Source organism: Phyllostomus discolor, chromosome 9 (genome assembly GCF_004126475.2).
Source record: "Phyllostomus discolor isolate MPI-MPIP mPhyDis1 chromosome 9, mPhyDis1.pri.v3, whole genome shotgun sequence".
Classification (NCBI taxonomy): domain Eukaryota; kingdom Metazoa; phylum Chordata; class Mammalia; order Chiroptera; family Phyllostomidae; genus Phyllostomus; species Phyllostomus discolor.
Genome location: NC_040911.2, coordinates 80,922,182 through 80,949,178, shown reverse-complemented (window position 1 = coordinate 80,949,178; position 26,997 = coordinate 80,922,182). Strand labels below are relative to the sequence as shown.

Below are 26,997 nucleotides of genomic sequence, written 5' to 3'. Positions count from 1 at the left end.
TTTTTAGAGAGGGGAAAGGAGGGAGAGGGAGAGAAATATTGGTGTGAGAGAGAAACCTCAACTGGTTGCCTCCTGCATGCACCCTGCACAGGACTTAACCTGCAACCCAGGCATGCACCCTGACTGGGAATCAAACCTGCTAACTTTTGGTTACAGGACAATGCCCAAAAAACCAAGACACTCCAGTCAGGGCTCAATGGCTTCTTCTGATTATCATAGGCAGAGTAGTTAACTTCTCAGAAGTGCCGGTTCTGAGGTTCTGCCCTTTTTTTTAAATTTTATTTTTAAGATTTTATTTATTTTTTTTTCAGACAAAGGGGAATGGAGGGAGAGAGTGGGGAGAAACATTGATTGATTGCCTTTTGCACACCCCCAACTGCAGACCTGACTTGCAACCCAGGCATGTGTCCTGACTGGGAATTGAACCAGTGACCCTTCGGTTGCAGGCTGGTGCTCAATCCATTGAGCCATACCAGCTAGGGCATATTCTGTCATTTTTAAAAACTACGTGCTGCTGGGTAAGTTGCTTTATTATCCAAATGTTGCTGGGAGATGTAAAGCCACTATGTAAGTTATAAAACATGCTACACATATTTCAGGTGTTGTTTTCATGTTGAGATTCATCTTGACAGCCCAGATGATACTGATTCTTTGATTCCTCAGGATGATCTATGAAAGCTCAAAGACTTGGATAGAAGCTTCCTCCTGTCAAGGAAGACCATATACATTTTTTTGTGGTGGTGGCAGGGGAGGGGAAGGAGGCAGAAAGATAGGCAGTGTTAGGTAGACACTGAGATTTGGAAGAGAAGTTATAGTTGTGTGGTTCTTGTAGGATCCATCTGGGGGTATCTTCCTGAAGGAGATGGGATTTCCAGAGTTGGAAAATTGGGGTTCCAAAGTTATTCCTACAGTGAGGGGAGCAAGTTTGCTGTGAGCATGGTAATTCTATTCAACAAGCAAGATAGAAGTTCATCCTTCTCTTTTTATTTGTAATTTATTTATTTTTATCTCCAGAAGAAAACTTCCTTGTTTACATTTGTTTTTATTTTTCATTTAAAAAAGTTTTATTTTATTTTTTTCTATTACCATTTATCCCCCCCACCCCATACCCTCTACCACCTCCAGCCACCCCCAAGGTCATCTTTTTTGCTCAGCCTGCTACTGGCAGTCATTACAGGAAAGGTGAAGAAACTAAAGGACATCACCCAACGGCCATTACAGTCTCCCAGTCTCTAACGAAATAATTAGCAAGCAAGATAAACCCACAGTCCCTTTAAACTTGACGGAGTGAGGGCCTGCCATGAAGGTAGTGAGGGGCGGGTTCATTAACAGACTTGGGTAACCCTCTGGGAGAAGGGGAGCTTGGACCGCCCTTTGGTAGATGTGCGAGGTTAGGCTCTCAGGGCGAGAGGTGACCATGTTCTTGCCCCAAAAGAGAAGGGAATAAGATACTTTAAAAAAAAAAAAAAAAAAAAAAAAGCCTCTCCTCACCAGGCTCCCAGGAGGCCACCAAATCCTTCTGTGTCCCCTAGTGCACCACTCAGAAAGAGGGGTCAGACTCCTTCAAAGAGCCAACCTTACTTCACGTCTCCCACACTCCTTCCTTCATCACAGGAGGGTGGCAAAAGATTTATAACCCACCTTTTTCATCCAGTTGTCATGGAGACCTACCCAGTCTTTTCATCCCTTCTGGTACCAGAAGCATTTCTCCAACGCAGGCGGATAGAGGGGGATTAACCCAAACGCGCCAGTGGTGGTTCTGGGGGAGGGGGTGGTAGTAAAAAATAGCGCGGAAGGGCTGGCATCCTAGACCGCAGCGGAGGAACCAGGCCGAGGGACAAAGGCTATAGTCAGCCGCAGTTCCAGCCCTTCAGTCGGCCAACAGAAGCTGCGGGGGCGCTGCTGGGCTGGAAGAAGGAACTGGGAGAGGATGGAACGGAGCAGCGTGGCGGGACTCCGAGGCGCGCGGCGGCGTCCCGGGAGAGTTCTTAGGCCCCAGAGCGTCGACTTCTCCACCCGAGCAGGCGGGTGCTAAAGGCGGCGGGGGCACAAGCCCCTCCACCCACACGTCCTTTGGGCGGCGCCGCCATCACTTCCCCCTTAGCCACACAGCCTTTTCCTCCTCCGCCAATCCTGGATCTCCCCCACCCTCCGCCCGCCACTGAACTAAGAGTCTCTCATTGGACAGAGGTGAAGTCAATCTGCCTCAAGTCAGGGAGTCGATTGGCTGTGAGGCCTTCGGGCCTCCCGTAGTCTGCTGGGATTGGCTTCCTGCACATTGGCGCAACGGAAGAGGCGACGGTCGAGGGTTCGCCTCTGCTCCTGCTGGACTGCCGCGGAGGAGGCAACCAGGAGTTCGACGCTGGGTGGCTGGTTCGGAAGGCAGCAGTGGCTGCTGTGGATGGGAACGGGTCTGCTTGGTGTGCTCATGGAGCGCCAGGGCAGGGCCGCCACCACCTCCGCTTCGTCGACCCGGGACCCGGCGTCCGACGAGCCAGATGGGCGGCGGCAGGAGCCGCTGCGGCGCCGGTCGAATAGCGCGTCGGCACCCGCGGTCGGAGACTCGGCCTTGACTGAGGAAGTAAGGCGGGACCGACCTGGTTCCTACAGCGGCACTACCTCGGTCTCCCGCCAGCGCGTGGAAACACTAAGGAAGAAGCGGCCGCGTAAGTGCCCGGCGGGGCGCCTTCGCGGCTTGCCCTGCCCCCTTCTGGCCCGGTCGCCGTTTTTCCCGCGCGCCCGCGAGGGGACAGTGCCCCCTCACGGTGGCCCCAGGTGGGTGCGTGGGCAGAGAGCGGGTTGGAGGCCTGGGGTCCTACAGACACTGTGGCTTCGGGGTTCGGCCCTTGTGCACAGTCGTCTTCTCGGTCACGTCCCTAGGAACCTTTCTCCCTCCTAGCTCTTTAAGAATTCACGCCCGAGAGTCACATGATTTTATCCTGGAGAAGGCTTCTTTTGACTCATTTCCATCGCCTCCCCTCCCCCCAAGTCCTTAGTCTGTCTTGTGTGGGTTTTTAAAGAGTTGCTCTCCAAGACGTTAAATCTTTTTTTGTCTGGAAATTTCAGGCTTACTGGAAGATGGTTCACTGACTCCTAGGTTGCTGCAAGCTGAAACTAGATTCCATGTTTTGTGCACTAAGCTTTGGCGGTTTTTCTTCCCATGAGAATTCGGGTCATTTCTCACCCAGATACCACCTCTTTCCTTTACATCTATTTGCTGATAGGATTTAGTACTGGAGTGTTCTGGGCATTAAGGCTTTTTGTTTTCAGGGAAAATGACGTCTTTTTGAATCTCACCTTGGGACTTTCACACGCTCTTATCAGAGAATCGTTTTCTCCGTTTTATTATTAGGTTTTTGTTTTTTTTCCCTGTGTTTAGATCTTGTCCAAGTATTTTCTCACTATTATAGGTCTTTAATTCAGGCCGTCTTTCTAGCACCATGGGTGCTGTTGAAAGTATTCACTGTCCTGATACTCTAATATTAGCCTTACAATATAGTGGCATTTTACATATGATTAGACTTTTTTTTGTTGTTGATGTAGCCAGATTCCCACTTTAGGAAATTAACTTCTTTTAAATGCACATTTAAGAGAGAGAAAGTGGCAGGATGGGTGTGAAGTGTTTATTGGATGGCCTTCTTTTGTACCTTGGTCCAACCACCCATTTGCTTTAGTTTTAAGGTGTATGATGTGGATGATTAAATGCAGTCATATTTTGCTGTGAAATGTTTGGAGAGTTTTCAGTTCCTTTGTTTTTTTCCTGTCCTCTTGAAAGAGACTTATTTGGAAAACATCTCTCATCCTACCATTTTTAGAGCTTGGTTTATGTTTTATTTGAGGAACACTTGATTTTTTAAAAAATGCATCATAATTACTTTTAGAGGGGAAGGGTAAATAGAGGGAGAGAAACATCCATGTGAGAGAAACATCAATGGGTTGCCTCTCATACACACTCCTGGGGAAGAGGGCGCTGAACTGCAACCCAGGGATGTGTCCTGGGGGGGAATTGAACTGGAGACCTCTGGCTTTGCAGGACAACACTCAACCAACTCCACACTGGTTGGGGTGCACTTGATTTTTAAGCAGTATAAAGCATTAGTTCCCACATGGTTTTGTACTATATCATTGGATATAGATGCAAATTCCAGAGACTCAGCAGATAAAATTCACAGCCATATAGCCAGCTGTTTGTGGACACTGACCACAAAGATTTGAAATAATTATTGTATTTTGAGTGTTGAATGGGTCAGGCACTCTAAAAACTTTTTTTAATTAAAACTTTTAGCCCTGGCAGGCGTAGCTCAGTGGATTGAGCTCGGGCTGCGAACCAAAGTGTTGCAGGTTCGATTCCCAGTCAGGGTACATGCCTGGGTTGCAGGCCATGACCCCTAGCAACCCCACATTGATGTTTCTTTCTCTTTCTCCCTCCCTTCCCTCTCTAAAAATAAATAAAATAAAATCTTAAAAATAAATAATTTAAAAAGACCACCCCAAAACCCCCTTTTTTTCAGCCCTGGCTGGTGTGGCTCAGTGGATTGAGCACTGGCCTGTGAACCAAAGGGTCATCTGGGCACATGCGTGGGTTGTGGGCCAAGTCCCCAGTAGGGGATGCGTGAGAAACAGCCACACATTGAATTTCTCTCCCTTTCTTTCTCCCTCCCTTCCCCTCTCTCTAAAAATAAATAAATAAAATATTTAAAAATTTTTTTCAGGCACTCCTCAGAGTTTTAATAACTCATTAGCCCTCACAACTCTGAGGTAGGTAGTAGTATTCCATTTTACAGATGAGAAAATGGGGGCTCATTTGCTCAGTGTCAAATGGCTAGTGAACAGAACTGTAAACTCAGGAATTGTAGCTTTATAGCATCTGCTCTTAGCCCCCGCGCTTTACAGATAGTTCATGTTCCAGTATCTAATTTTTATTGCTTTAAGAGCGGACATAGTCATGATCTTTTGCATTCAAGGTTTTCTTACCTGAGGTGAACATTTCTAGCTACTTGCAAATTTTGAGCATAAAAATGACCTGGGGAGTTAGAAAATGCATTCCCTGGGTTCACTTCTCTTTTGAATCAAAATATGGAAAGGGTTCTAAGAAGCACCTCATGTCATTCAGATACAGATGACTCAAGGACCACTCTGAAAAATGCTGTTTTAGACCAGTGAAGGGGGAAGTCATAAAGTGGTTTTGAACTTCTTTTAGGAACTAAGACAAATTTTCAGGTTGTAGGATTCATTTTTTTGTTGTCTACCGTTTGGTGTCTCTCAGGTATAAACCTACTAAAGAAATAAGGTATTATGCTTCTATTTGCTCTTTCTGTACTGTGCCAGGAGTACCTGTTAGAGAAACAGCATGTTAGACGGCTGAACCCTCCAAGAATATACATACAGTTGACCCTGGCACAACCCAAGTCTGAATTGCATGGGTGCACTTACATGAGGATTTTTTTTTTCCCCAATAGACATGCATTTTCTATCTGTAGACACAGAGTGCCGACTGTACGCATTGGTCTGTGCCATTTTATATAGAGGACTTGAGCATCCTTATGTCTTGGTGTCTGGGGGGCAGTCCTTGACTTCCTTTTAGATACTGTGAGACAACTAAGATTTTTGGGAGTCAAGTTACATGGATAAAAGAATTTTTTAAAAATACTTTTTCTTTTTAAGAGAGAGAGGAAGTGGGGGAGAAAGGAAGAGTAACATAGATGTGTGAGAGAAACATCGATCAGGCCTCTTGCGCGTCCCCAATGGGGACCTTGCCTGCAACCCAGGCATGTGCCCTGACTGGAAGTCAACTGGCAACCTTTCAGTTTGCAGGCTGATGCTCAGCCCACTGAGCCACATCATCCAGGGCAGAATAAATGGATTTTTTGACTGCAGGGGATGGAGAGGTCAGCGCCCCTAACACACCTCGCCCTTCTTGTTAAGGAGGCAACGTAAAGTTAGACCAATCTTATTTGGTCTAACCTCGAGAAAATCCAATAAAGACTAAATGTCTTTATTGTTGGCAGAGTTGGGTATGGAGTAGTACCACCTTTCGTTTGATGTTAGCAAACCTTGTTCTGACATCATTACACTAGTCTAAAGGTAGGAGACTAGTAGTCATTTGAAGCTAGAAGGAGCTATTCAGTTTTTCTTAGGAATTTTTCTGCGCTCTGGGTATAGTCATGTTCTGCCACACAAGTTTCCTGGAGCACTTTGGGTCCCAAAACTGTCCTCATCCTAGACCAAACACGTCACAGTCATTAGGGGTGAGGCTAGGCAAGTGTGTGTCTAAGAAGGTCTTTAAAAGTTTTAATTAGACTAGGTGGAGTTATTATGTGTTTTAGAACTGAGAGAAAATACTAAATAAAGATTGGCTTAAAATGATGGAAACAAAGATGCTAATACGGTAACAGTACTTACTTGTTGGTATTGGACATGATACCGAACATTTTATAAACATCTTATTTAGGTCTCACAGTTATCCTGTGAAGTTGATATTTCTTATTCCTGGTTTCCAGATAAGGAAGCAGGCTCAGTGGAATTGTTCCTTTGTCCAAGGATACATAGTGAGTTAGTAATGGAGCTGTGATTTGGTCTGGGTGTCTGAATTGAGACCCAGTGTTCTTGTCTTTCCCCATTTTGTAATGGCGGAAGGTACATGCGATGTAATCCAGAGTAGTGGTGTCACATAGAAACAAGTGTTAATAAAACCCCCCTCAGATTTACAAGGGGGCTCAGAACTTGCATCTATTAATTTTTTTTTAAAAAGACTTTATTTTTAAAGAGGGGAAGGAGAGAGAGACAGAGACAGATAGACATCAGTATGTGGTTGCCTCTCGTGTATTCATACCTGGGGACCTGGTCCGCAACCCAGGCATGTGCCCTGACTGGGAATCAACCAGTGACCCTTTGGTTCTCAGGCCAGCACTTAATCCACTGAGCCACACCAGCCAGGGCGCACCTTTTTTAATTTTTAAAATTTTAATGAGGCATAATTACATACAATAAAATGTATAATTCTGACAAATGTGTTCAGAGAACTTTTTTTAATCCCCATCTGAGGACATTTCTTCATTGCTTCTAGAGAGAGAGGAAGGTGTGGGGGCAGAGAGAGAAGGTACATACGATGGAACAAACATGGAACATCCATGGCCGCCTTTTCACACACACTCTGACTGGGTTGGGGGGGAATTGAACCAGCAACCTGGGTATGTGACCTTACCGGCCCTGACTGGGAATCGAACCTCTGACCTTTTGGTCTGTGCAACAACGTTCCAAGCCAACTGAACCATGTTGCCCTTTCCCTTCTCTCTAAAAGATAAATTAAAAAAAAAACCTTAAAAAAAAGACAATGGCTTAAATTTTGCTGTCTCAAAGGGAAAGCCATCTAGCAGTTTTTAGTAGTCTCTATTGGGTTTTGTGTGTTTATTTTTTCCTGAATGTAAAGTTTATTATTGAGTCTGCTGATTTTATAACAGTATTTTGTAAATATCTAGTCCCTGAGTTAAAAACTATTTTGTGAATAAGAGTAACTGTTAGTAAGATATATCTTTTTTAAAATTTATTGATTTGAGAGAGAGATGAAGGGGGGAGGGGGAGGCAGAGAGGGGGAGAGAGAAATTTGTTCTACTCGTTTATGCGTTTATTGGGTGATTCTTTTATGTGCTCTGACTGGGAATTGAACTGTCAACGCTCTGGCTTGCAGGCCAGCACTGAATCCACTGAGCAACACGAGCCAGGGCTCTAATTTCATTTACATCTTTTATCTTTAATAACTTCATTCTGTTTATTTTTGGCTCTGTTGATCTGTTTTATTATTTTTTTAGCATTTCAAATTGTATGTGATATTCCCTTTTATTCACAATTTCTTCTTTTAAAATACATTTGATAAGCATTTAAGGCTAGAGTTTCCCTTTGAGTATCACCTTGGTTGTATCATACTGTTTTTGATATGTAGTGATATCATTGTTATTAATTTTAAAGTAAGTTATTTTGATTTCCTCTTTAATCTCAGAGTTAATAATAGTGGATCTAAAAATTCCCAGGTGGGCCCAGGCTGATGTGGCTAGGTAGATTGAGTGCTGGCATGAGAACCAAAGGGTCACTGGTTTGATTCCCAGTCAGGGCACATGCCCAGGTTGTGGGCCAGGTGCCCAGTAGGGGGCGTGTGAGAGGCAACCACACATTTATGTTTCTCTTCCTTTCTTCTTACCTTCCCCTCTCTTTAAAAATAAATAAAAGTCTTTTAAAAATTTCCAGGTGGATGCATTTTTTTTGTGTCTGTTGGACTAATTTCTTTTTCTTTTTTTAAAAGATTTTATTTATTTTAGAGAGGGGAAGGAAGAGGGAAAGAAGGATTACTATCTAATTTTGAGGTATTGTGGAAAGTAAACATGGTTTGTTTTTGTTCTTTGGATTGGAGGTTCTTAAAGCTAATACAGTTAACTTTGGTGAAGGGTTTATTGGTATTTGAGAGGAAAGTGTATTTAAAAAAACATTTTATTTATTTATTTTTAGAGAGGGGAAAGGAGGGAGAAGAAGAGTGAGAGAAACATTGATTGGTTGCCTGTCGCATGCCCCCAATTGTGGTCTAGAACCCAGGCATGTGCCCTGACCAAGATTCTAACTGGCAACTTTTTGGTTTGCAGAACAAGGCTCAACCCACTGATCAACACCAGTCAGGGCAAAAGGAAAGTCTATTTGTTTTTTGATAGAGGTATATTTATTTTTAATAGATAACCCTATTAGCTGTGGTAGTCATGTACTCTGTACATCTTTATTTTGTGTGTTATGTGGGCAAATTTCTGAGACCTGTATCATTCTCATGCTGGTTTGTAGATTAGTGAGTTTTTCCTTGTGTTTAATATTTTTTGAAGCATGTGTTAGGATCATTTCAATTATACTATTTTATGCAATGACAATTCCTTTTTGTCCCTTCACCCTTTTTTAATATTTTATTTTTAATTTTTTATTTAGAGAGAGGGGAAGGGAGGGAGAAAGAGAGGGCAAGAAACATAGATGTGAGAGGGAAACTGGCTACCTTGTGCACATACCTACCTCAGGGGACTGAAACTGCAGCCTAGGCATGTGACCTGGCTGGGAATTGAACCAGCGACCTTTCAGTGTGCTGGACGATGCCCAACCAGCTGAGCTCACTGTTGGGGATGAACTTTTTGTCCCCCTCTAATGCTTTTTGTTTGAATTTTGTTTGGTTTCCTTGTATTGTGTTGGTTTGCTCTTAACATTTGCTTGGTACAGTGGAGTAGCATTGTCCAGGCATTTATTTTGCATACACAAATTTAACTATATAAATATAGCTCATAAGCTACCTTAATGGTGCCAGTGATTTCTTCTACCCATTGATTTGGTCAATGAATATGTACATAATTTGGAGTAAACACAGGGATGAGAGTTGTGAATCTTATTTTCTTGGTAGGTCACTGCTTGGAGGGGTGGGCACCTTTCATCTTGTGAGTATAGCGCCTATTAAATGCAGTGCTGGTCTTGAAACATGGGTTCCACTTTGAAAATACCATGGTTCTTACCTGTAAGTCAACTGCTCTATCAGTCTCAGTGAAGTGCTTAAGATTTTGATATGAGTACTTTTGACTAGAGGCCTATTTTATTTTGAAAAGCATCCAACTCTTCTTATTACGGGACTCCATTGTGGCTGTTTTACCATTTATTTATCTTCATTCTACCTGTATAATCTCGTTTTAGATGTATAGTTTAAAGTAAGCATATAGTCGAATTTCCTCTTCAGTCTGGAAGAGACATTTGATCTACTTGTGATTACTGACACATTCAGTTATAATTTTTAACTTTGTATTTATCATATTTTTATTTTTTTGTTTTAAAAATATTTTATTTATTTATTTTTAGAGAGAGAGGAAGGGAGGGAGAAAGAGAGGGACAGAAACATCAATGTGTGGTTGCCTCTTGTGTGCCCCCACAGGGGACCTGGCCCGCAACCCAGGTATGACCAAGAATCGAACCGGCGACCCCTTGGTTTGCAGGCCAGCGCTCAATCCACTGAGCCACACCAGCTAGGGTGTATTACTTTGTTTTTGAACTCGTTTTTTCCCCTACTTATTTAAAGGTCATATGTTCATTTCTTTTGGATGGTTCAATGCATATAGACTATCCTTTATTCAGAATTAGCGAGAATCCAATATCTTATTTTCCTCAAAAGGACAGAACTGCTGTTTACTTTCACTTCCCTCTCTTTCTCTTCCCTCTTCTACTTCCTGTGTTGAAATCATGTAAGTATTTCAGTTTCAGATTACTTCTTTTTTTTTTTAAGACTTTATTTATTTTTAGAGAGAGGGGAAGGGAGGGAGAAAGAGAGGGAGAGAAAAATTGATCAGTTGCCTGGGTGCCACTAACTGGGGACCTGGCCCACAACCCAGGCATGTGCCCTGACTAGAAATCAAACCAGCAACCTTTGGGTTTGCAGACCTGTACTCAATCCATTGAGCCACACCAGCCAGGGCAAATTACTTATTTTTCTAAGAGTTAGCATATATTACTTCTTTTGCTTACTATTTTTCCTCATAGCTCATTTCTTAGATGCTTTTAAAAATATATTGGAGTACATTTTACTAATTACTTCAAAGAAGCTCTTTGGGTAGTAAATGTTGAGCTCTTTTATGTGTGAAAATGTCTTTTGTGCTGCCACTTGAAAGCTGACTTATCTGGATATTAATTTCAAAGTCTTTTTCCTTATCACTTTGAAGTTACTGCACCATTGTCTTCTGCCATCTGTGTTGATGAGGTCTTAATTTTATGTGAGACTTGTTTTGTGTGACTTGTTTATCTTTGTAGGAATTTACTTTTTCCTTTGGAAGTTCTTAGGATTTCCTGAAATTTCAATACAGTATGTCCAAGTCTTCCTTTCTCTGCTAATTGATTCTGTTTAACACTTAGTGGATCTTTTAACCTGATGATTAATGTCCTTCCTACATCCCCTGTTTTCCCCCAGAAAAACTATAGAACTCATGTAAGATGGATGTTGGACTGTGATTCTGTATTCTGTGTATCTACCTTTCCTTTATACTCAAGAGACATTTTGGGAGAACTTCTTAGTTTTCCATTTTTTTTTTCCTGTGCCTATTTTCTTGTTGAATGTATTTGTTAAGCTTTATTTTGGAAATCAGTTTTTCTCCCTTTTTGTAAATGTGTTTTTATTGCGGTATAATCTACATAAAATAAACCGCTTTTGTTGCAAGTGTATAGTTCCATGCATTTCGACAGATACGTATACCTATGGTGCTCCCCCTGATCCCCCACCCCAACAATCATGATTTGGGTTACCATGGAAAGATTTCTCTTGCTCCCTGTGCCGTCCTTCCTCCTCTTCTCCAGCCTGTGATCTGCTTTCTCTCAGATGCAGGAATAGTTTGTATTTTCTAGTTTCATAGAAATAGAATCATGTAGCATGTAGCCTTCTGTGTAAGTCTGCTTTTGAGATTCATCTATGTAAAGTGTATAGTAGTTTGTCCTCTTTTATTTGGTTTTGAACCTCCCCCCCCCCCCAAATGTGGATACAGCTCACAGATGTTAATTTCTCATTTTTAAAATGGCAGCTTATTCATTTTTCGTGGATGAAATCTCATTTTACCTCTGAGATATTAGTGATTGTTAAGTCTTTGCCCTTGCAACTCTTTCTTCATGTGTTTAGCTTCTTGTTTTTGTGGTGCTGATTTCCCTTGTGATTCTGATTTGTGATCATCTCTGGTTTGAGGATTGCTGTTTTCCTGTCCATGGATGCAGTGTCTGTTTACTGGTCTGTCAGTTTGGATTGTAGGGGAGACATGGGATATATGGCCAGAGCTGGGCACATTTCTTCTGGTTAGTAACTGCTGCTTGGGTGCCATCCTGAATCGTGGGCCCAAGTGCCTGTGCTCTTTGAAATCTTTGCCTCTGTTGGCTGGAGGAAGGGAGGTGGGGCGTGGGTTTCAGTAGAGGGAAGTGACTGGCCTGTCCATGATTGCACCAGAGCTCCTGTTTCCCCATGGCAGTCATGCCATCTGTAGTTTGGATGGAATACCTCATTCTCCACCCACCCCTCATAGCTACTCCCCAATTATTAGAGTATTCCTCTTTTGAAATTTCTGGACAGTTACTGCCTCTGTCAGCCTAGTTCCGCTGATAGTATCACTTCTTGTTTCCAGAATTATTTTAGAAAATAGTATATCAATAAATGTATTACCTTTAGTCATTTCTGGGATTTAAAGTGAGAAGGGAAGGCATGTATGTCTATGCAGTCCATCTTGATCCAACCTCCTGAAGCCATTCCCTTGGGAACGATCTTATTGGTTACTGATAATAACTGAAACATGTGTTCCATTGAAACCTCTTTTTTAGGACATTGGGTTTTGAGAGAAATTGAACACTGGAGCTTGTATTATATTACATGGGATGGGGAGTTTTCCTTTACCCCTAGTTTGAGTACTAAACTGGAGTTCTGAGAGCTTCCAAGATTTCTTCTGTAAGCCAAGGGGAAGGGTGAAGATTTTCATTTTAGTTTTTTTCCCAGAAGGTTCATAGGTAGTCATTTTGTTGTTTTTAAATATTTCATAGTGTAGTTTGGGCATGTGTGTTGTATAGGAGTGTTGGGTTAGCTCAATATTCTGAAATTTTTCTTCTTGGTCTTTGTAATTTTTTTTAAAAAGGTCCACTTCCAAATCAGACAGTTATATTTCTTTTCCCCAGGCCTGTTTGTTTATATAGTCCTAGGAAACTTTAGGGTATGGAATAAGTTTCTGATCTAGTAAGTGTAAATTTGGTTTTCATGAAAAAGCTGTTTTGACTTTTTTTTTCTCCCCCATTTAGTTTTTCCATGGTTTGGCTTGGATATTGGTGGAACCCTAGTCAAGCTGGTTTATTTTGAGCCCAAAGACATCACTGCTGAAGAAGAGGAGGAAGAAGTGGAAAGTCTTAAAAGCATTCGGAAGTACCTGACCTCCAATGTGGCTTATGGGTCCACGGGGATTCGGGACGTGCACCTGGAACTGAAGGATCTGACTCTGTGTGGACGCAAAGGCAATCTGCACTTTATACGCTTTCCCACTCATGACATGCCTGCTTTTATTCAAATGGGCAGAGATAAAAACTTCTCAAGTCTCCACACTGTCTTTTGTGCCACTGGAGGTGGAGCGTACAAATTTGAGCAGGATTTTCTCACAGTATGCATTTTTTTAGCTTATATACAATTTATGATAATCTGTTAAAAATAATAACCAGTAGCAAGTGGTGGAATCATTTCCATCTCTAATGGAACTTAAATATTCTTGAGTCAAATTAAGATTAAATACAAATTAGTGATAGGAGTTAGCCATCTAGAGATTGGGGTATTGTTTACTTTTTGCCCAGTTCAGATGGATTGATGAGAATCAGAACTAAAAAGAGAGCATTTTGTTCTTTTAGTATGAGAAAATAATGAAGCTGTGATAAAGCAGAGTAAACGACCATGAGGAACATCATCATTAAATATGGAACAATAAGATTGAAAAATAATAAAATTAATGTCATTTCATGTCATAATATTGTTCCAATCTCCTCTACCTCATAGTGTTTCTTGTCCCCTTCAGTTGTTTCTTGGCAAGTGTACTTTAAAAAAAAAAAAGATAAAAATAAGACCAAAAAATTCCCTAAGGAACTTCAGGTGCTAAACTAGTTAGAGATGGTTGACAGCAGACCCACCTCTCCCATGTCTTCTGATGTGTTCTGTGCAGCACACTCGTTCACAGGAGTCTCTAGATCGTGTCTGGGAATGGGCACTGTGTGGAGGACCTTGAGGCTAGGACCTGAAGGTGGATATGGGGGTAGGTGGGAAAATTGATACGTGTATTGGCCAAGATTCTGACTCTCAGATTTAAAATACCGTCAGGGCCATGTTTTTAATGCCACCAATTAGAATATTATTCCAGAGATTCTGCCTTCGTGTCATTCTACATGTCTTCCCTTCACCCTGTGTCACTGTATGATTTATGACCTTGTTCCCTTTCTTTGTCCTTTATCTCATGACTTTCTCTCACAACTGACCATAATCATAATATAGAATAGAATTTTGAAAAATAATTTTTTTAAAGATTTTATTTATTTTTAGAGAGGTAAGGGAAGGAGAAAGAGAGAGAGAGAGAAACATCAATGTGTGGTTGCTGGGGGCTGTGGCCTACAACCCAGGCATGTGCCCTGACTGGGAATCGAACCTGTGATGCTTTGGTTCGCAGCCTGCGTTCAATCCACTGAGCTACACCAGCCAGGGTGGCATTTTTTGAAAAATAATTTTTAAATGTGGTTTTATATTCTTTGTATTTTCCTTGGTTGCTTTTCAGTGGTTTCTTTTCACCTGTGAGTAGGGGAAGATAGCAAAAGGAGAGAAAGTTCTCCTTGTGGAAGGATCATAGTGGACTCTGGACCATGACTGATAGGTAAAGGAGAAACCCTCTATTTTCAGGACCCTGTGGAGATGCCCTTTGGAACATATTTGAAAACCATTCAGGCTGTTACCAGAGGTTCAGAGTTGTGTGGTAAATTCAGGGAGGGTGCAAAGTGGATTTTAGATCTTAGGGATGATGGCTTTTTAGGCTGCCGGGGCTTCTCATTTGTATGCACCAGTACCATCTTTGAAAACTGGAAATGAAATGCCTATCAAATCCTGTTTGTGTATTAGGAGTGACTAATATTTAATAAACCACAGTGAAATAGGTTTTTAAGTTCTGTTTTAAATTGTTTTTTAGTTTTTCAACTATAGTTGGTATAACTTACTATATTAGTCCAGTGATTAGACATTACGTAACTTACTTAGTGATCATCCTGATAAATCTTGCACCTGTCTGGCACCATACATAGTTATTAGAATATTATTGACTATATTCTCTATACTGTGCTTTATATCCCCATGGCTATTGTATAATAGCCAATTTGTGCTTAATTTCTTCACCTTTTTTACTCACCCCCCAAGCCCCTTCTATCTTGCAACCATCAAAATGTTCTCTGCATCTCTGAGTCTGTTTCTGTTTTTGCTTGGTTTGTTTTTTATAGTCAATTGTTGATAGCTATGTATTTATTGCCATTTTTGTTCATATTTTCAATCTTTTTTCTTTTAATATATTTTATTAATTATGCTATTACAGTTGTCCCATTTCCCCTTCACTCCCCTCCACCCTGTATACCCTCTCCCACCCACATTCCCCCGTTTAGTTTATGTCCATGCGTCATAGTTACAAGTTCTTTAGCTTCTACATTTCCCATACTATTCTTATCCTCCCCCTGTCTATTTTCTACCTACAATCTATGCTACTTATTCTCTGTATCTTTTCCCCCTCTCTCCTCCTCCCACTCCCCTGTTGCTAACCCTCCATGGGATCTCCATTTCTGTGGTTCTGTTCCTGTTCTAGTTGTTCGCTTAGTTTCTTTTGGTTTTGTTTTAGGTGTGGTTGTTAATAATTGTGAATTTGCTGTCATTTTACTATACATGTTTTTTTTATCTTCTTTTAGATAAGTCCCTTTAACATTTCATAAAATAAGGGCCTGGTGATGATGAACTCCTTTAACTTGACTTTATCTGAGAAGCACTTTATCTGCCCTTCCATTCTAAATGAAAGCTTTGCTGGATAGAGGAATCTGGGACATGGGTCCTTGCCTTTCATGACTTGGAATACTTCTTTCCAGCCCCTTCTTGCCTGCAAGCTCTCTTTAGAGAAATCCGCTGACAGTCTGATGGGAACTCCTTTGTAAGTTACTGTCTCCTTATCTCTTGCTGCTTCTAGGATTCTCTCCTTCATTTTTACCTTGGCTAATGTAATTATGATGTGCCTTGGTGTGTTCCTTCTTGGGTCCAACTTCATTGGGACTCTCTGAGCTTCCTGGACTTCTTAGAAGTCTGTTTCCTTTGCCAGAATGGGGATGTTTTCCTTTATTATTTGTTCAGATAAGTTTTCAACTTGTTGCTCTTCCTCTTCTCCTTCTGGTACCCCTATAATTCAGATGTTGGAACGTTTAAAGATGTCCTGGAGGTTCCTAAGCTTCTCGTTTTTTTGAATTCTTATTTCTCCATTCTTTCCTGTTTGGTTGTTTCTTTCTTCCTTTTGGTCCACTCTATTGATGTGAGACCCAGTTTCCTTTCCATCACTATTGATTTCCTGTGCATTTTCCTTCATTTCTTTTATCATAGCCTGCATTTGTTCATCTAATTTACGACCAAAATCAACCAATTCTGTGAGCTTCCTGATCACCAGTGTTTTGAATTGTGCATTTGGTAGGTTGGCTATCTCTTGGTCGCTTAAAAGGATGAGTTCCGGGATTTTGATTTGTTCTTCTGTTTGAGCCATCTCTCTCTCTCTCTTTTTTTTTTTGGTCTGGTCTTGCTTGTTACAGTAAGGGGCAGAGCCTTAGGTGTTCACCAGGGCGGGGCACCCCAGGCGCTGGGTTGTGACATTGTATGTGGGGGTGGGGTCAAGAGGTAACAATGGTGGTTGCTCTGTTCTCCGTGGGATCCCAGTCCCTTCTCTGGGATCCTGGGTTGCGCTCACTGCCTTGCTCTACAATTGCTGCCTCACTGGGTCTGCCAGTTGCCGCCTGCGCACTCAGGGTCCACTCGCTGTGATCTTGCACTCCCCAGATGCCTTATGTGCCCCCGGATGCCTACTCACCCAACTCTCTCTGCTCTCCATGCCTCAACCCATGCCTGGCTGCTTGTCTCGGCCCCTCGTACTGGTCTGGATGAATGGGTCTATTCAGCTTCTTGGCTGTCTGACTTCCATTCAGATCAATTTTCTGTCAGTTCTGGATGTTATTCTGCCTCTAAATAATTGTTCCAGTGCTGGTTGTGTGTGGAGGTATGGTGGGTCTACCTATGCCTCCATTTTGTCCTCTTTTTTTTTTTCTTAAAGAAGACCCTTTAACATTTCATATAATACTGGTGTGGTGGTGACGAACTCTTTTAGCTTTTTCTTGTCTGAGAAGCTCTTTATCTGTTTTTTGATTCTAAATGATAGCTTTGCTGGGTAGACTGATCTTGGTTGTAGGTCCTTGCTTTTTCATCACTTTGAATATTTCCAGTCCTTTCTGGCCTGCTTGATAGATAGTGTCTGGCCTAGGGCCACTTAGTGAGAGGTATGGGGCAAGATGCTGTTTATTTGAGAGTTTTTAGGAAAATCTGAAGCATGAGCCAAGGTAGGCCATTTGTATGGAAAAGCCACTAGAATCAGCATGGGTGGGCCAGAAGTTTGGGATGCAGGGCATCCAGGAATCATGAGGGGGCCAGGGACAATGCTGTGTGAGCCAGATTGGTGGAAACTCCAATATGGTGCCCACCTTCCCTCTCTGGGTTGGGGGTAGCTCAGAAAAGGAACAATGGGCTCTGCCAGCACTTTCTGTCTGGAAGAAAGCTCCACCTGTCCTCCATCCCTTCTTCCCCCAGCTCTCACCCTGATGTGGAACAATTGATTTCCTCTCTGTATGTCTCTGGTGCCTTTCAAGCTGCTGCCCCAATGCTGGAGCTCAGAGGAAATGAGTCTGAGTAAATTCATGTGTGGGCCCTTTAAAAGGAACTGCCTGGGATCCCAGAAGTCTTCCACCTCCCTCAGCCTCAATCCTTACTGGTTTTTACAGCCAGAGGTTATGGGGACTTCCCTTCTTGGTACTGGAACCCTGGGATTGGGGGAGGCAGCTGGTGTGGGGCTGGGTGTCCTTGCTCCTCAGGGGGGCCTCTGCAGCCAAGATATCATTGCCAGTTTTTATCCACCACACGTGGATGTGGGACCAGCCCATTCATTCTGTGTCTCTGTCCCTCCTTCCAGTCTTGATGTGGCTTCTTTAATTCTCTAGTTGTAGGACTTGCAGTCAGCCTGATTTCAGGTGGTTCTGAAAGATGGTGGTTCTCTTCTGTAGTTTAGGTGTAATTTTGATGTGGTTGTGGGAAGAGGCAAACACTGTGTGCCTCCATCTTGACAGAAAGTCAAAGCTCAGTCTCTGAAACAATTTTTAAAATACTGAGTTATTTTTTTAAAATTTGAATCATATTTCCTCACACAATGATCTTTGCACATTGGTGTAAGACTTAACATAGACTACTGGGAGTTAGTGAAATGACTTACGCATTTTATCATTTAACTGTCAGTGAGGCTGGGTTTTGTAAGGGGTAATAACAGCACAGCAGGGCTGCACTTCAGGATAACATGAATTATGGGAAGGACAAAAGGAGATGCTGGTTTGACATACAGTGGCAGAAAACTACTTGGATTCTAGTAAGTCACCAGTATAAAATGATTTGCCTAAGAAATGAAAACACTAGCACTTGAGATTCAGGTGTCAGGATTGGTATTTAAATTCGTTTTGGCAAGGGAGGGCTGTGGCAGATGAAATGACAGTGGTAAACAGAGGGCTTGGGTTTGGTCAGAGGAGTAACTTAATCTTAATTAGGGATTAATTAAGGATTAAGATGAAGTTACCTATTAACTTCCATCTCCACTCTGGATCAGAATAAATTGCATGTAAACGTAATCAAACAAATGGGCGTTGATTTAATGGGGGAGAACTTGAGGGCTGACCTTGGTTGTCAACAGAAATAGGTGCTTTTAGGGGTTGAGGCATCTTTACCTTTGTCGTATATTTTGAGTATATATGCTTATAAACATTCAAATGGGTTGCAAGTTCATAGAGTAAAACATTGAAGTTTATATCATCTCCAGTGTTACCGCTGTTAAAAGTTTATGTATCTTTTTATTTTTTCCTGTGCATGACTGTGTATGGCACAGACATATAAACATGGTTTACAAATAGGCACATTGAATCATTGTAAAATGTTTCAGCTTTTGTTGACTAACATGTCTTGAAATTCTTCCCACTTCAACTTTTTATCGAATGAAGATCCTCTTCATTCTTAATTTCTGTACAGCGTTCCATAATATAAATAATAATTAATCACTTTTTGATTCTTTAGATGAAGTTAAGTTGATAGTGATGTTTTAAATTCTGATGAAATCTCCCTGTCCTCCAGAGGCTGTAACTTGTTTAGTGAAAAATCTTACCTCTGGTTGCCCACTTGCAGCCTTTCGGCTTTACGTTACTAATAATAAAGTGTGGCCTACTTTGTTACTGCTCCATAGCCTTGAAGATGGTCTTTTGGAAGGCAGATGTCAGTCTTTGTGACTCCTGCCTGTGTCACAGATGCTCATGTCACTTAGATTTCTTGGAGCCTTGCTTTTGGTAGGGATGTGACTTCAGCTGTGCCCCTGCTTCGTGCCTGTGAGCAGGCATCTTGTTTTCTGCGGGGTTGCTGGGCACATTCTCTCCAGCTGCTTCTGTGGTTTGTAGGTGGAGTGCATTTGGGGCTGTGGGAGCAGGGGTCTGCCTTATCAGTTCATCCTGTTTGTTGTCTACAGATTTGTTCTGTAAAGCATGCACAAATAATCCATATCCTTGAGTGCTTTTATGGTTTGTTTAATGTAGATGGGATGCCTTATTAAATGGAATTTTTATATCTGTTGGCTTGTTAAAAAGTCTAAAACATTTTATTTTATTACAGATAGGTGATCTTCAGCTTTGCAAACTTGATGAACTAGATTGCTTAATAAAAGGAATTTTATACATTGACTCAGTTGGATTCAATGGACGGTCACAGTGCTATTACTTTGAAAACCCTGCTGATTCTGAAAATTGTCAGAAGTTACCGTTTTATTTGAAAAATCCATACCCTCTGCTTCTGGTGAACATTGGCTCTGGGGTTAGCATCTTAGCAGTATATTCCAAAGATAATTACAAGCGGGTCACTGGTACCAGGTAGGTCTTTTGTATTCTTGATATCATATAGGTATTGCATGTAAATATACATTTTTAAAGATTTTGTTTATTTTTAGAGGGGAAGGGAGGGAGAAAAAGGGAGAGAGAAACATCAGTGTGTGGTTGCCTCTCGAGTGACCTCCACTGGGGACCTGGCCTGCAACCCAGGCATGTGCCCTAAACTGGGAATCGAACTGGCAACCCTTAGGTTCATAGGCTGGCAGTACTCAATCCACTGAGCCATGCCAGGAAGGGCACATATAAATACCTTTAAGAATCTATTAAAATTATGTGAAAAATAAAACTTTTTCTGGGATTATGCAAACAAATGTTTTGCTTTGAAAATTCTGATTTCATGATCTACTTTTCTTTAATCTGTATTGCTCTAGGTTTCATTACTATAGTTTCATAAACTCTCATCAGCAGACTCACTGATCCCATAGTTCCTGCCTTCAGGCAGTGTAGGGTGTGCCTATGTCATAAAGGAACCAAAGCTGGGTAGCATCTATGAGGAGAAGGCAAGAAAAGGCAACGTTCTAGCTTTGAAAGTGGCTTAGATGTTATACGTGTATATAAACACATGCGTGTGTGCACATGCTCACGTGGTCTGAGGATGATGTAAGATCTAGCAGTTGGGATAATGAACAACAGAAAAATGATTGGGGGCAAGTAGTCTGAAAAGGGAAAATTAGATGGCAGATGAGAAAGGAATACACTTTAAGGATCAAAGACCACTTAAAGAAAAATAAGGAGCTGGGAATTGGGATAAACAAGCTTTTTAATAGGTGTGAGTTGAATGAAGAGAGTAATTGTTTTTTAGAAAGACATTCTTGGAAGAGATGCTGTGGGGTAGGGGGTTGATGAGCCAGAGTGACAAATTCTTGTATGGGGATGACTCGGGGCCTGCCCTTGGAGAAAGGGAGGAGGCACCAGCATGGTCCTAGGTGTGGCAGGCTGATTTCCACTTGGGGTTTCTCAAACTCAGGAGTTGCCCAGACTGAACTGGAGGCATGGATGGAGAGGTGGTTCCTGTGTTTTGCCATGTTGCTTATTGGCACACATGAATGTTTATCTTCAAGGGCATATTAGGTGGCTGTTATTTTCATGGACTTGTTTCTTTTTTTATTTTTTAAGATTTTATTTCTTTTTAGAGAGGGGAAGGGAGGGGAAAAAGGGAGAGAAACATCAATGTGCGAGAGAAACATCGATTGGTTGCCTGTTGTATGTCCCCAGCTGCACCACAGCCCAGGCATGTGCCCTGACCGGGAATTGTACCAGTGACCTTTCATTTGCAGGATGACACACACCCAGCCCACTGAGCCACACCAGTCAGGGCTTCAGACTTTTACTGGTGACATCTGCATGATTGGGTGGGGACAAGAGTGGATTGGTATGTGAATAGGGTTTTGGGTTTATAAATACTACCTTCCTATTATTTAAAAAAAAGTTACAATATTGTGTTGTTTGTTTTTAATTATAGTCTTGGAGGAGGAACTTTTTTTGGTCTCTGCTGCCTGCTTACTGGCTGTACCACTTTTGAAGAAGCTCTTGAAATGGCATCTCGTGGAGATAGCACCAAAGTAGACAAACTAGTACGAGACATTTATGGAGGGGACTATGAGAGGTTTGGACTGCCAGGCTGGGCTGTGGCTTCAAGGTAAGGGGGCATGTGTGTTCTAAGAAATACAGAAATAAAATAAAAATATTGGGTATAATTTTTTCCTTCTAAATAGCTTTACATACTATAAAGTCACCTGTTTTATGTGCCCAATTTAGTGATTTCTAGTATATTTACAGAATTGTGCAGTCATCATCATAATCCAATTTTAGAACAATTTTAACATCCCAGAAAGAAACATTGTGTTCATTGACACAGACACTGGCCCGCAGTGTCTGTGGCATTATGGATGAGATACGAGATAAATTCACATGGACTGCCGAGTCCTATGGAGGAAAAGGGATGGCATGGCTACGCTCTCAAGAGGAGAGCGCCCCATCCTTGCCTTGACAGGTTTTTTTGGTTTTTGATTTGCACAGGAATACAGATAAAGTTCATTAATCATCGTCAGGCAGTAAGGATCAAACAATGGATAGCATACAAAGAACTCTGAGGGCCTATTCTGAGTCAGGGTCTGTTAGCTAAAGGGCTACAAAATTTTGGGAAACAAACTCACTTCCTGCTCCGACCTTTATCAGTTAATTGAGAGCATTCTTAGCGAAGCAGGTTTCACAGGATTTTATGTATTCTTTCTCAGGCCTGATCACCCAGGGAACCCACCCTTTCCAGCACAGGGCTGCACTGCCCTCTCTCATTGTTTCTGGCTTAAGTCAGGCAGGGCAAGTAAGGCATCCAAGAGATTAGGAGACTTCTTGCAGACAGAATGAGGACTCAGGCTATGTCAGAGCCAGTGGGCGAGGGTCCATCACCCTTTTTTGCTATAGCCCCCCAACTCCTTCCCTGAGGGCCTCCCCGTGATCGTGCCTGTCTTAGGTCATTCCCCACTTGGGGAATCTTACCCGTCATTGGTTAACTGATCAAGCATTGGGGGCCACGCAGGGTGAAGAAAAAGGAGCAGAAGCGGCGCCCCTACCAGGGAGATACTGTTTGTCTCCTTAGTGGCTTACTGTCTGAAGGTTGCTCACTCAGCCTTAGCCATGGGGGTGTTACAGCTTCTGAAACCAGGCAGGGCGGTTCCCAACACTTCATTAGCTGTCACTTCTTGTTTCTTCACTGCCTACACTATCCCTGATAAACACTAATCTATTTTCTGTCTATAGCTTTGCCTATTCTGGACACTTGTATATAAATGGAATCATATGATATGTGATTTTTGTTTAGTTTAATGTTTTGAAGGTTCATTCATATTGTAGCATAAGTCAGTGTTTTGTTCCTTTTTTTGTTTTAAAATTTTTATTAATTTGAGAGAGAGAAAGAGGGAAACATAGCTTTGTTGTTCCATTTATTTATGCATTCATTATTTCTTCTTTGTGCCCTGACTGGGGATCAAACCTGCAACCTTAGTATGTTGGGATGACACCCAGGTTAACCAGCTGAGTTAGCCAGCCAGGGCCTAGTATTTGTTCCTTTTTATGGATGGATAATACTCCATTGTATGGATATATAACATTTTATTTATCCATTTATCAGTTGATGAACATCTGGGTTGTTTCAGCTTTTTGGTTATGAATAATGCTGCTAGGAACGTTCATGTACAGGTCTTTGTGTGGACGTTTGTTTTGAATGTTCTTAGGTGTATACCTAGGACGGGAATTGCTGGGTCATTGGCAGCTCTGTGTTCAATCTTTTGAGGAACTACAGACTATTTTCCAAAGGAGCTGTACCGTTTTACAATCACACCTGTAATATATAATGGTTTAAATTTCTCCACATCCTTGCTAACATTTTTTTTTTTTGGTTAAACTGCTTTTTAAAAAAGTAAAGCAGAGTAAGGTGTAAAATAATCTCCTTGTAGATTTGATTTGCATTTCCCTGAGGATGTTGGACATCTTTTCATGAACTTACTTTTTGTCTAGCTTCTTTGGAGGAATGTCTTTTGAAGTCTTTTGCCCATTTTTTAGTTGGATTATTTGTCTTTTATTATTGAGTTGTAAGAATTCTTGTATGTTCTAGACACAAGTCCCTTATAAAATACATAATTTGCAAATATTTTCTTCCATGCTATTGGTTGTCTTTACTCCTTTGATGGTATCTTCTGCAACGTAGAAGTTTTACATTTAAATAGATCTTTTTTATCTACTCTTTCATCACTGTAGTTTTGGTGTTACCTATAAGAAATTATTGCTTAATCCTAAGACCATGAAGATTTACTTTTTATATTTTCTTTTAAGTTTTATAGCTTTAGCTCTAACATTTAGGTCTGTGATCCATTTTGAGTTAATTTTTGTGTATAGTGCGAGGTAGACGTCCAAATTCATTCTTTTGCATGTGGGTATACAGTTGTCTCAGCACCATTTGCTGAATAGACTGCTTTCCTCATTGACTTTTGGCTCCTTTGTTGAAAATTGTTGACCATAAATGTAGAGTTTATTTCTGAACTCTCAATTCTGTCCCATTGATGTTTATCATTATTCCAGTACCACACTGCTTTGATTACTGCAGCTTTGTATTAAGTTTTGAAACTGAGAAGTGTGAACCTTCCAGCTTGTTCTTTTTCAAGATTGTTTTGGCTTGTTGGGGTTCCTTGACTTTCTGTATGAATTTTTGGATCAGCTTGCCAATATCTGCAAAAAAAGACAGCTTGGATTTTGATGGGGATTGTGTTGAGTCTGTAGGTCATTTTGGAGAATATTACAGTTTTTGACACTATCTAGTCTTACCATCCAAGAACATGGCATGTCTACTTACTTAGATCTTTGCTTTCTTTTCACCAGTGTTTTATAGTTTTCAGTGTATATACTTTTGTTAAATATATCTCTAAGTATTTTAATCTCTTTGATGTGATTATAAGTGGAATTGTTTTCTTTATTTTTGAATTGTTTGGAGATAAAACTTTTTGTGTGTTTTGGGGCACATGGTTTTTAATAATAGAAAAGGCATTCATACACATGCTTGTTTACTAATTTTAGGCACTTTGTACATAGATTTCATTTTCAATGTTTTCTTTCATTTTCAATGAGCAGCATTTGCTCATTGGTAATCACATCTGTTTATGATGGTCTGGGTTTGTGTTCTGGTCACACTTTGCTAGGATAGGATAGAGCAGTTTATCAGATGTGAATATGACCCTTCAGCTGAGTGGAACAGCTGGGCAGTTGGGGAGGAATTGTTAATAGAGGTGACTTTCCGGACGTTTTCCCTGGTTGCAGAAGGAGCAGTAGTGCCTTGCAGTGGATCTGGTGAGATCCTACCTGAATATGTGAATATCTGGTATCAAAGCTTGATATAATGTAGTGGAAGCCATTTGCTCATTCAGAATACTTGAGGGTTCTCTTTGAACTGCATTTCTCTTTGAGCAGATGTTCCGTTATTTTGTAATGAAAAGTTTGAGGATTTGAACATTACTGTAAAAGTCACATTCAAGTTCTGTTGGGCTATGTTGCCTTTGGTTTATCAAAGATATATATATATATATATTTTTTTTTATTTTCTCACCCCATCACAGCTTTGGAAACATGATGAGCAAGGAGAAGCGAGAGGCTGCCAGTAAAGAGGACCTCGCTAGAGCAACTTTGATCACCATCACCAACAACATTGGCTCGATAGCAAGAATGTGTGCCCTTAATGAAGTAAGGGGACGTGAATTTCTTTAGTTGCCCTGAGGAAAATACAGGACATCCTAAGTGGGCCCCACCTTGTATAGAAAGAACATCTGTCTTCTCTGAACTGGGCCTCATTGTGGTCATATGTGGTGGAGTTTGTTTTGTTGGCGGAGTTAAAACTCTTCACTCCTAGATTAATCTTAACTGATGCTTTTTTTTTTTTTTTACTGAAAATAAACATTGTTACTATCTAGAAGTAGAGGAAAAGTAGAGGAAGGCAGGAAGGTAGCCAGTGTGCCAGATGATGGGGGCTGTTGGGTGGTGATAATGGATAGCAATGCTGAACCTAGACTCCATGCTCATTGTGGAACTCTAGAATCCCGGGGAAGGAATCCAGAGGAAGTCATGGAAGCTGGGAGAAGACTGAGCGGGCCACGCAGTGCCCGCCCTGCCCCCCTCCACCGCAGCAGAGCAGTCTTTGTGCTTTCAGCTTCTTTACAGTGCTGCCTTGTAGCATTCAGGTCAAGCAGCATTGTACAGGGCTATGAAAGAACCAAGAATGGCCTTCCCTTGGGGGTCCAGTTGGTGCAGCTTTATAGCTTGTCCCTATTTATACATTTTTTGTTTAAAATTATTCTTTTAAACAGATGAGAGATGTGACTTTAAAAAAAAAAACCTTAAGAGGTGCAGAAGGATTGTGTCATTTTTAATTAAAAAGATACTGTATCGGCATCAAGTAATTAAAAAAACTCTTCATTTGAATATTTTAACTATGTTTTCTTTATTGCATGTTCCCTTTCCTGTGTTTATGTATTTAAGATTTTAGTTGATATACATTCCATTTTATATTTTTTATGTAACTATAAATTTCATGACTGCATATTTGATTTATTTTAATGTCATACATCATTCACGTCAAGCTGGGCATTTGGTTGCTTGCCAATGATAGCTCTGTAGTAAAGCATTTTTAAACGCAAAGCTGTTCCTTGGTTGGATTTTATTCTTGATAAGGGACTTAGTCAGAAGTGAGTTTTTTCATGTAAAGAACATGACCATGTTACGAATCTTGATGGGTATTGCCAAGGTGTTTTCTTTGTAGAAGGGATGAAGTATAAGTTTAGAACATCTTGAGCAATATATAAATGGGTCAGTTTTACCACAATTTGACTAATAGTGAGTGGAATTTCAGTTATGTGTTTCGTTAACACTTAATGGGTCTAAATTTTTACTTTTTTTGGATCACTAGTGAGGTTAAATTTCTTTTCTGTGATACTTCTTATATAATTTGCCTATTTGTGTTACTCTCCTTCTTTGAGTTGGGTCTTTTTACTTCGTATAAAACTTTTTAATAGTGGTTATTTGTCATTATTTTTTAAAGATTTATTTATTTACTTTTTAGAGAGGGTTAGAGGGGAGAGTGGGAGAGAAACATCAATGTGTGGTTGCCTCTTGCACTCCTCCTGCTGGGGGCCTGGCCTGCAACCCAGGCATGTGCCCTTGACTGGGAATCAAACCAGCAACCCTTTGGTATCGCAGGCCAGCACTCAACCACTTAGTCTCACCAGCCAGGGCTATTTGTCATACTTAATATACATGTTTTTCCTAGAAAATCTGTTTTCTCCTGTGGTATTTTCTGGCATGCTTTGAAGTGGGGCCAGAGTTGCTCTGGGGTCGAATTAAGCAGCCCTTGATCAATTGGATTAAATATAAGTACTTATTTGTGATCAGCAGTCAATTTGCTGCTAGAAACTAGGCATGTGGTCTCTGTTTGGGGTAGCTTTTACAAGAGGACAGAAATTAAGATGAAAACTAATTGCCTTCTTTTGATGTGCTCAGAATATTAACCAGGTGGTATTTGTTGGAAATTTCTTGAGAGTTAATACGATCGCCATGCGGCTTTTGGCATATGCTTTGGATTATTGGTCCAAGGGACAGTTGAAAGCACTTTTTTCGGAACACGAGGTAAGCAGACTTACTTCCTGCAATATGTCACTTACATAAAGGGTA

General features: G+C 41.2%; 1 protein-coding gene across 2 annotated transcripts in view; it reads left to right on the top strand.

Moving 5' to 3' along the window:
* Nucleotides 1-2,285: 2,285 nt before the first annotated feature.
* PANK2 (pantothenate kinase 2) overlaps nt 2,286-26,997 on the top strand; it is a 32,039-nt gene continuing 7,327 nt past the window's right edge. The window contains exons 1-6 of one of the 2 annotated variants that reach the window (XM_028524388.2): nt 2,286-2,666; nt 12,817-13,169; nt 19,517-19,770; nt 21,251-21,427; nt 24,894-25,017; nt 26,827-26,952. In XM_028524388.2, coding sequence (XP_028380189.1) covers nt 2,402-2,666; nt 12,817-13,169; nt 19,517-19,770; nt 21,251-21,427; nt 24,894-25,017; nt 26,827-26,952 — 1,299 coding nt within the window. In that variant the 5' untranslated portion in view covers nt 2,286-2,401. The remainder of the gene's footprint in view (nt 2,667-12,816; nt 13,170-19,516; nt 19,771-21,250; nt 21,428-24,893; nt 25,018-26,826; nt 26,953-26,997) is intronic. The other variant, XM_036009597.1, reaches the window with a different exon arrangement.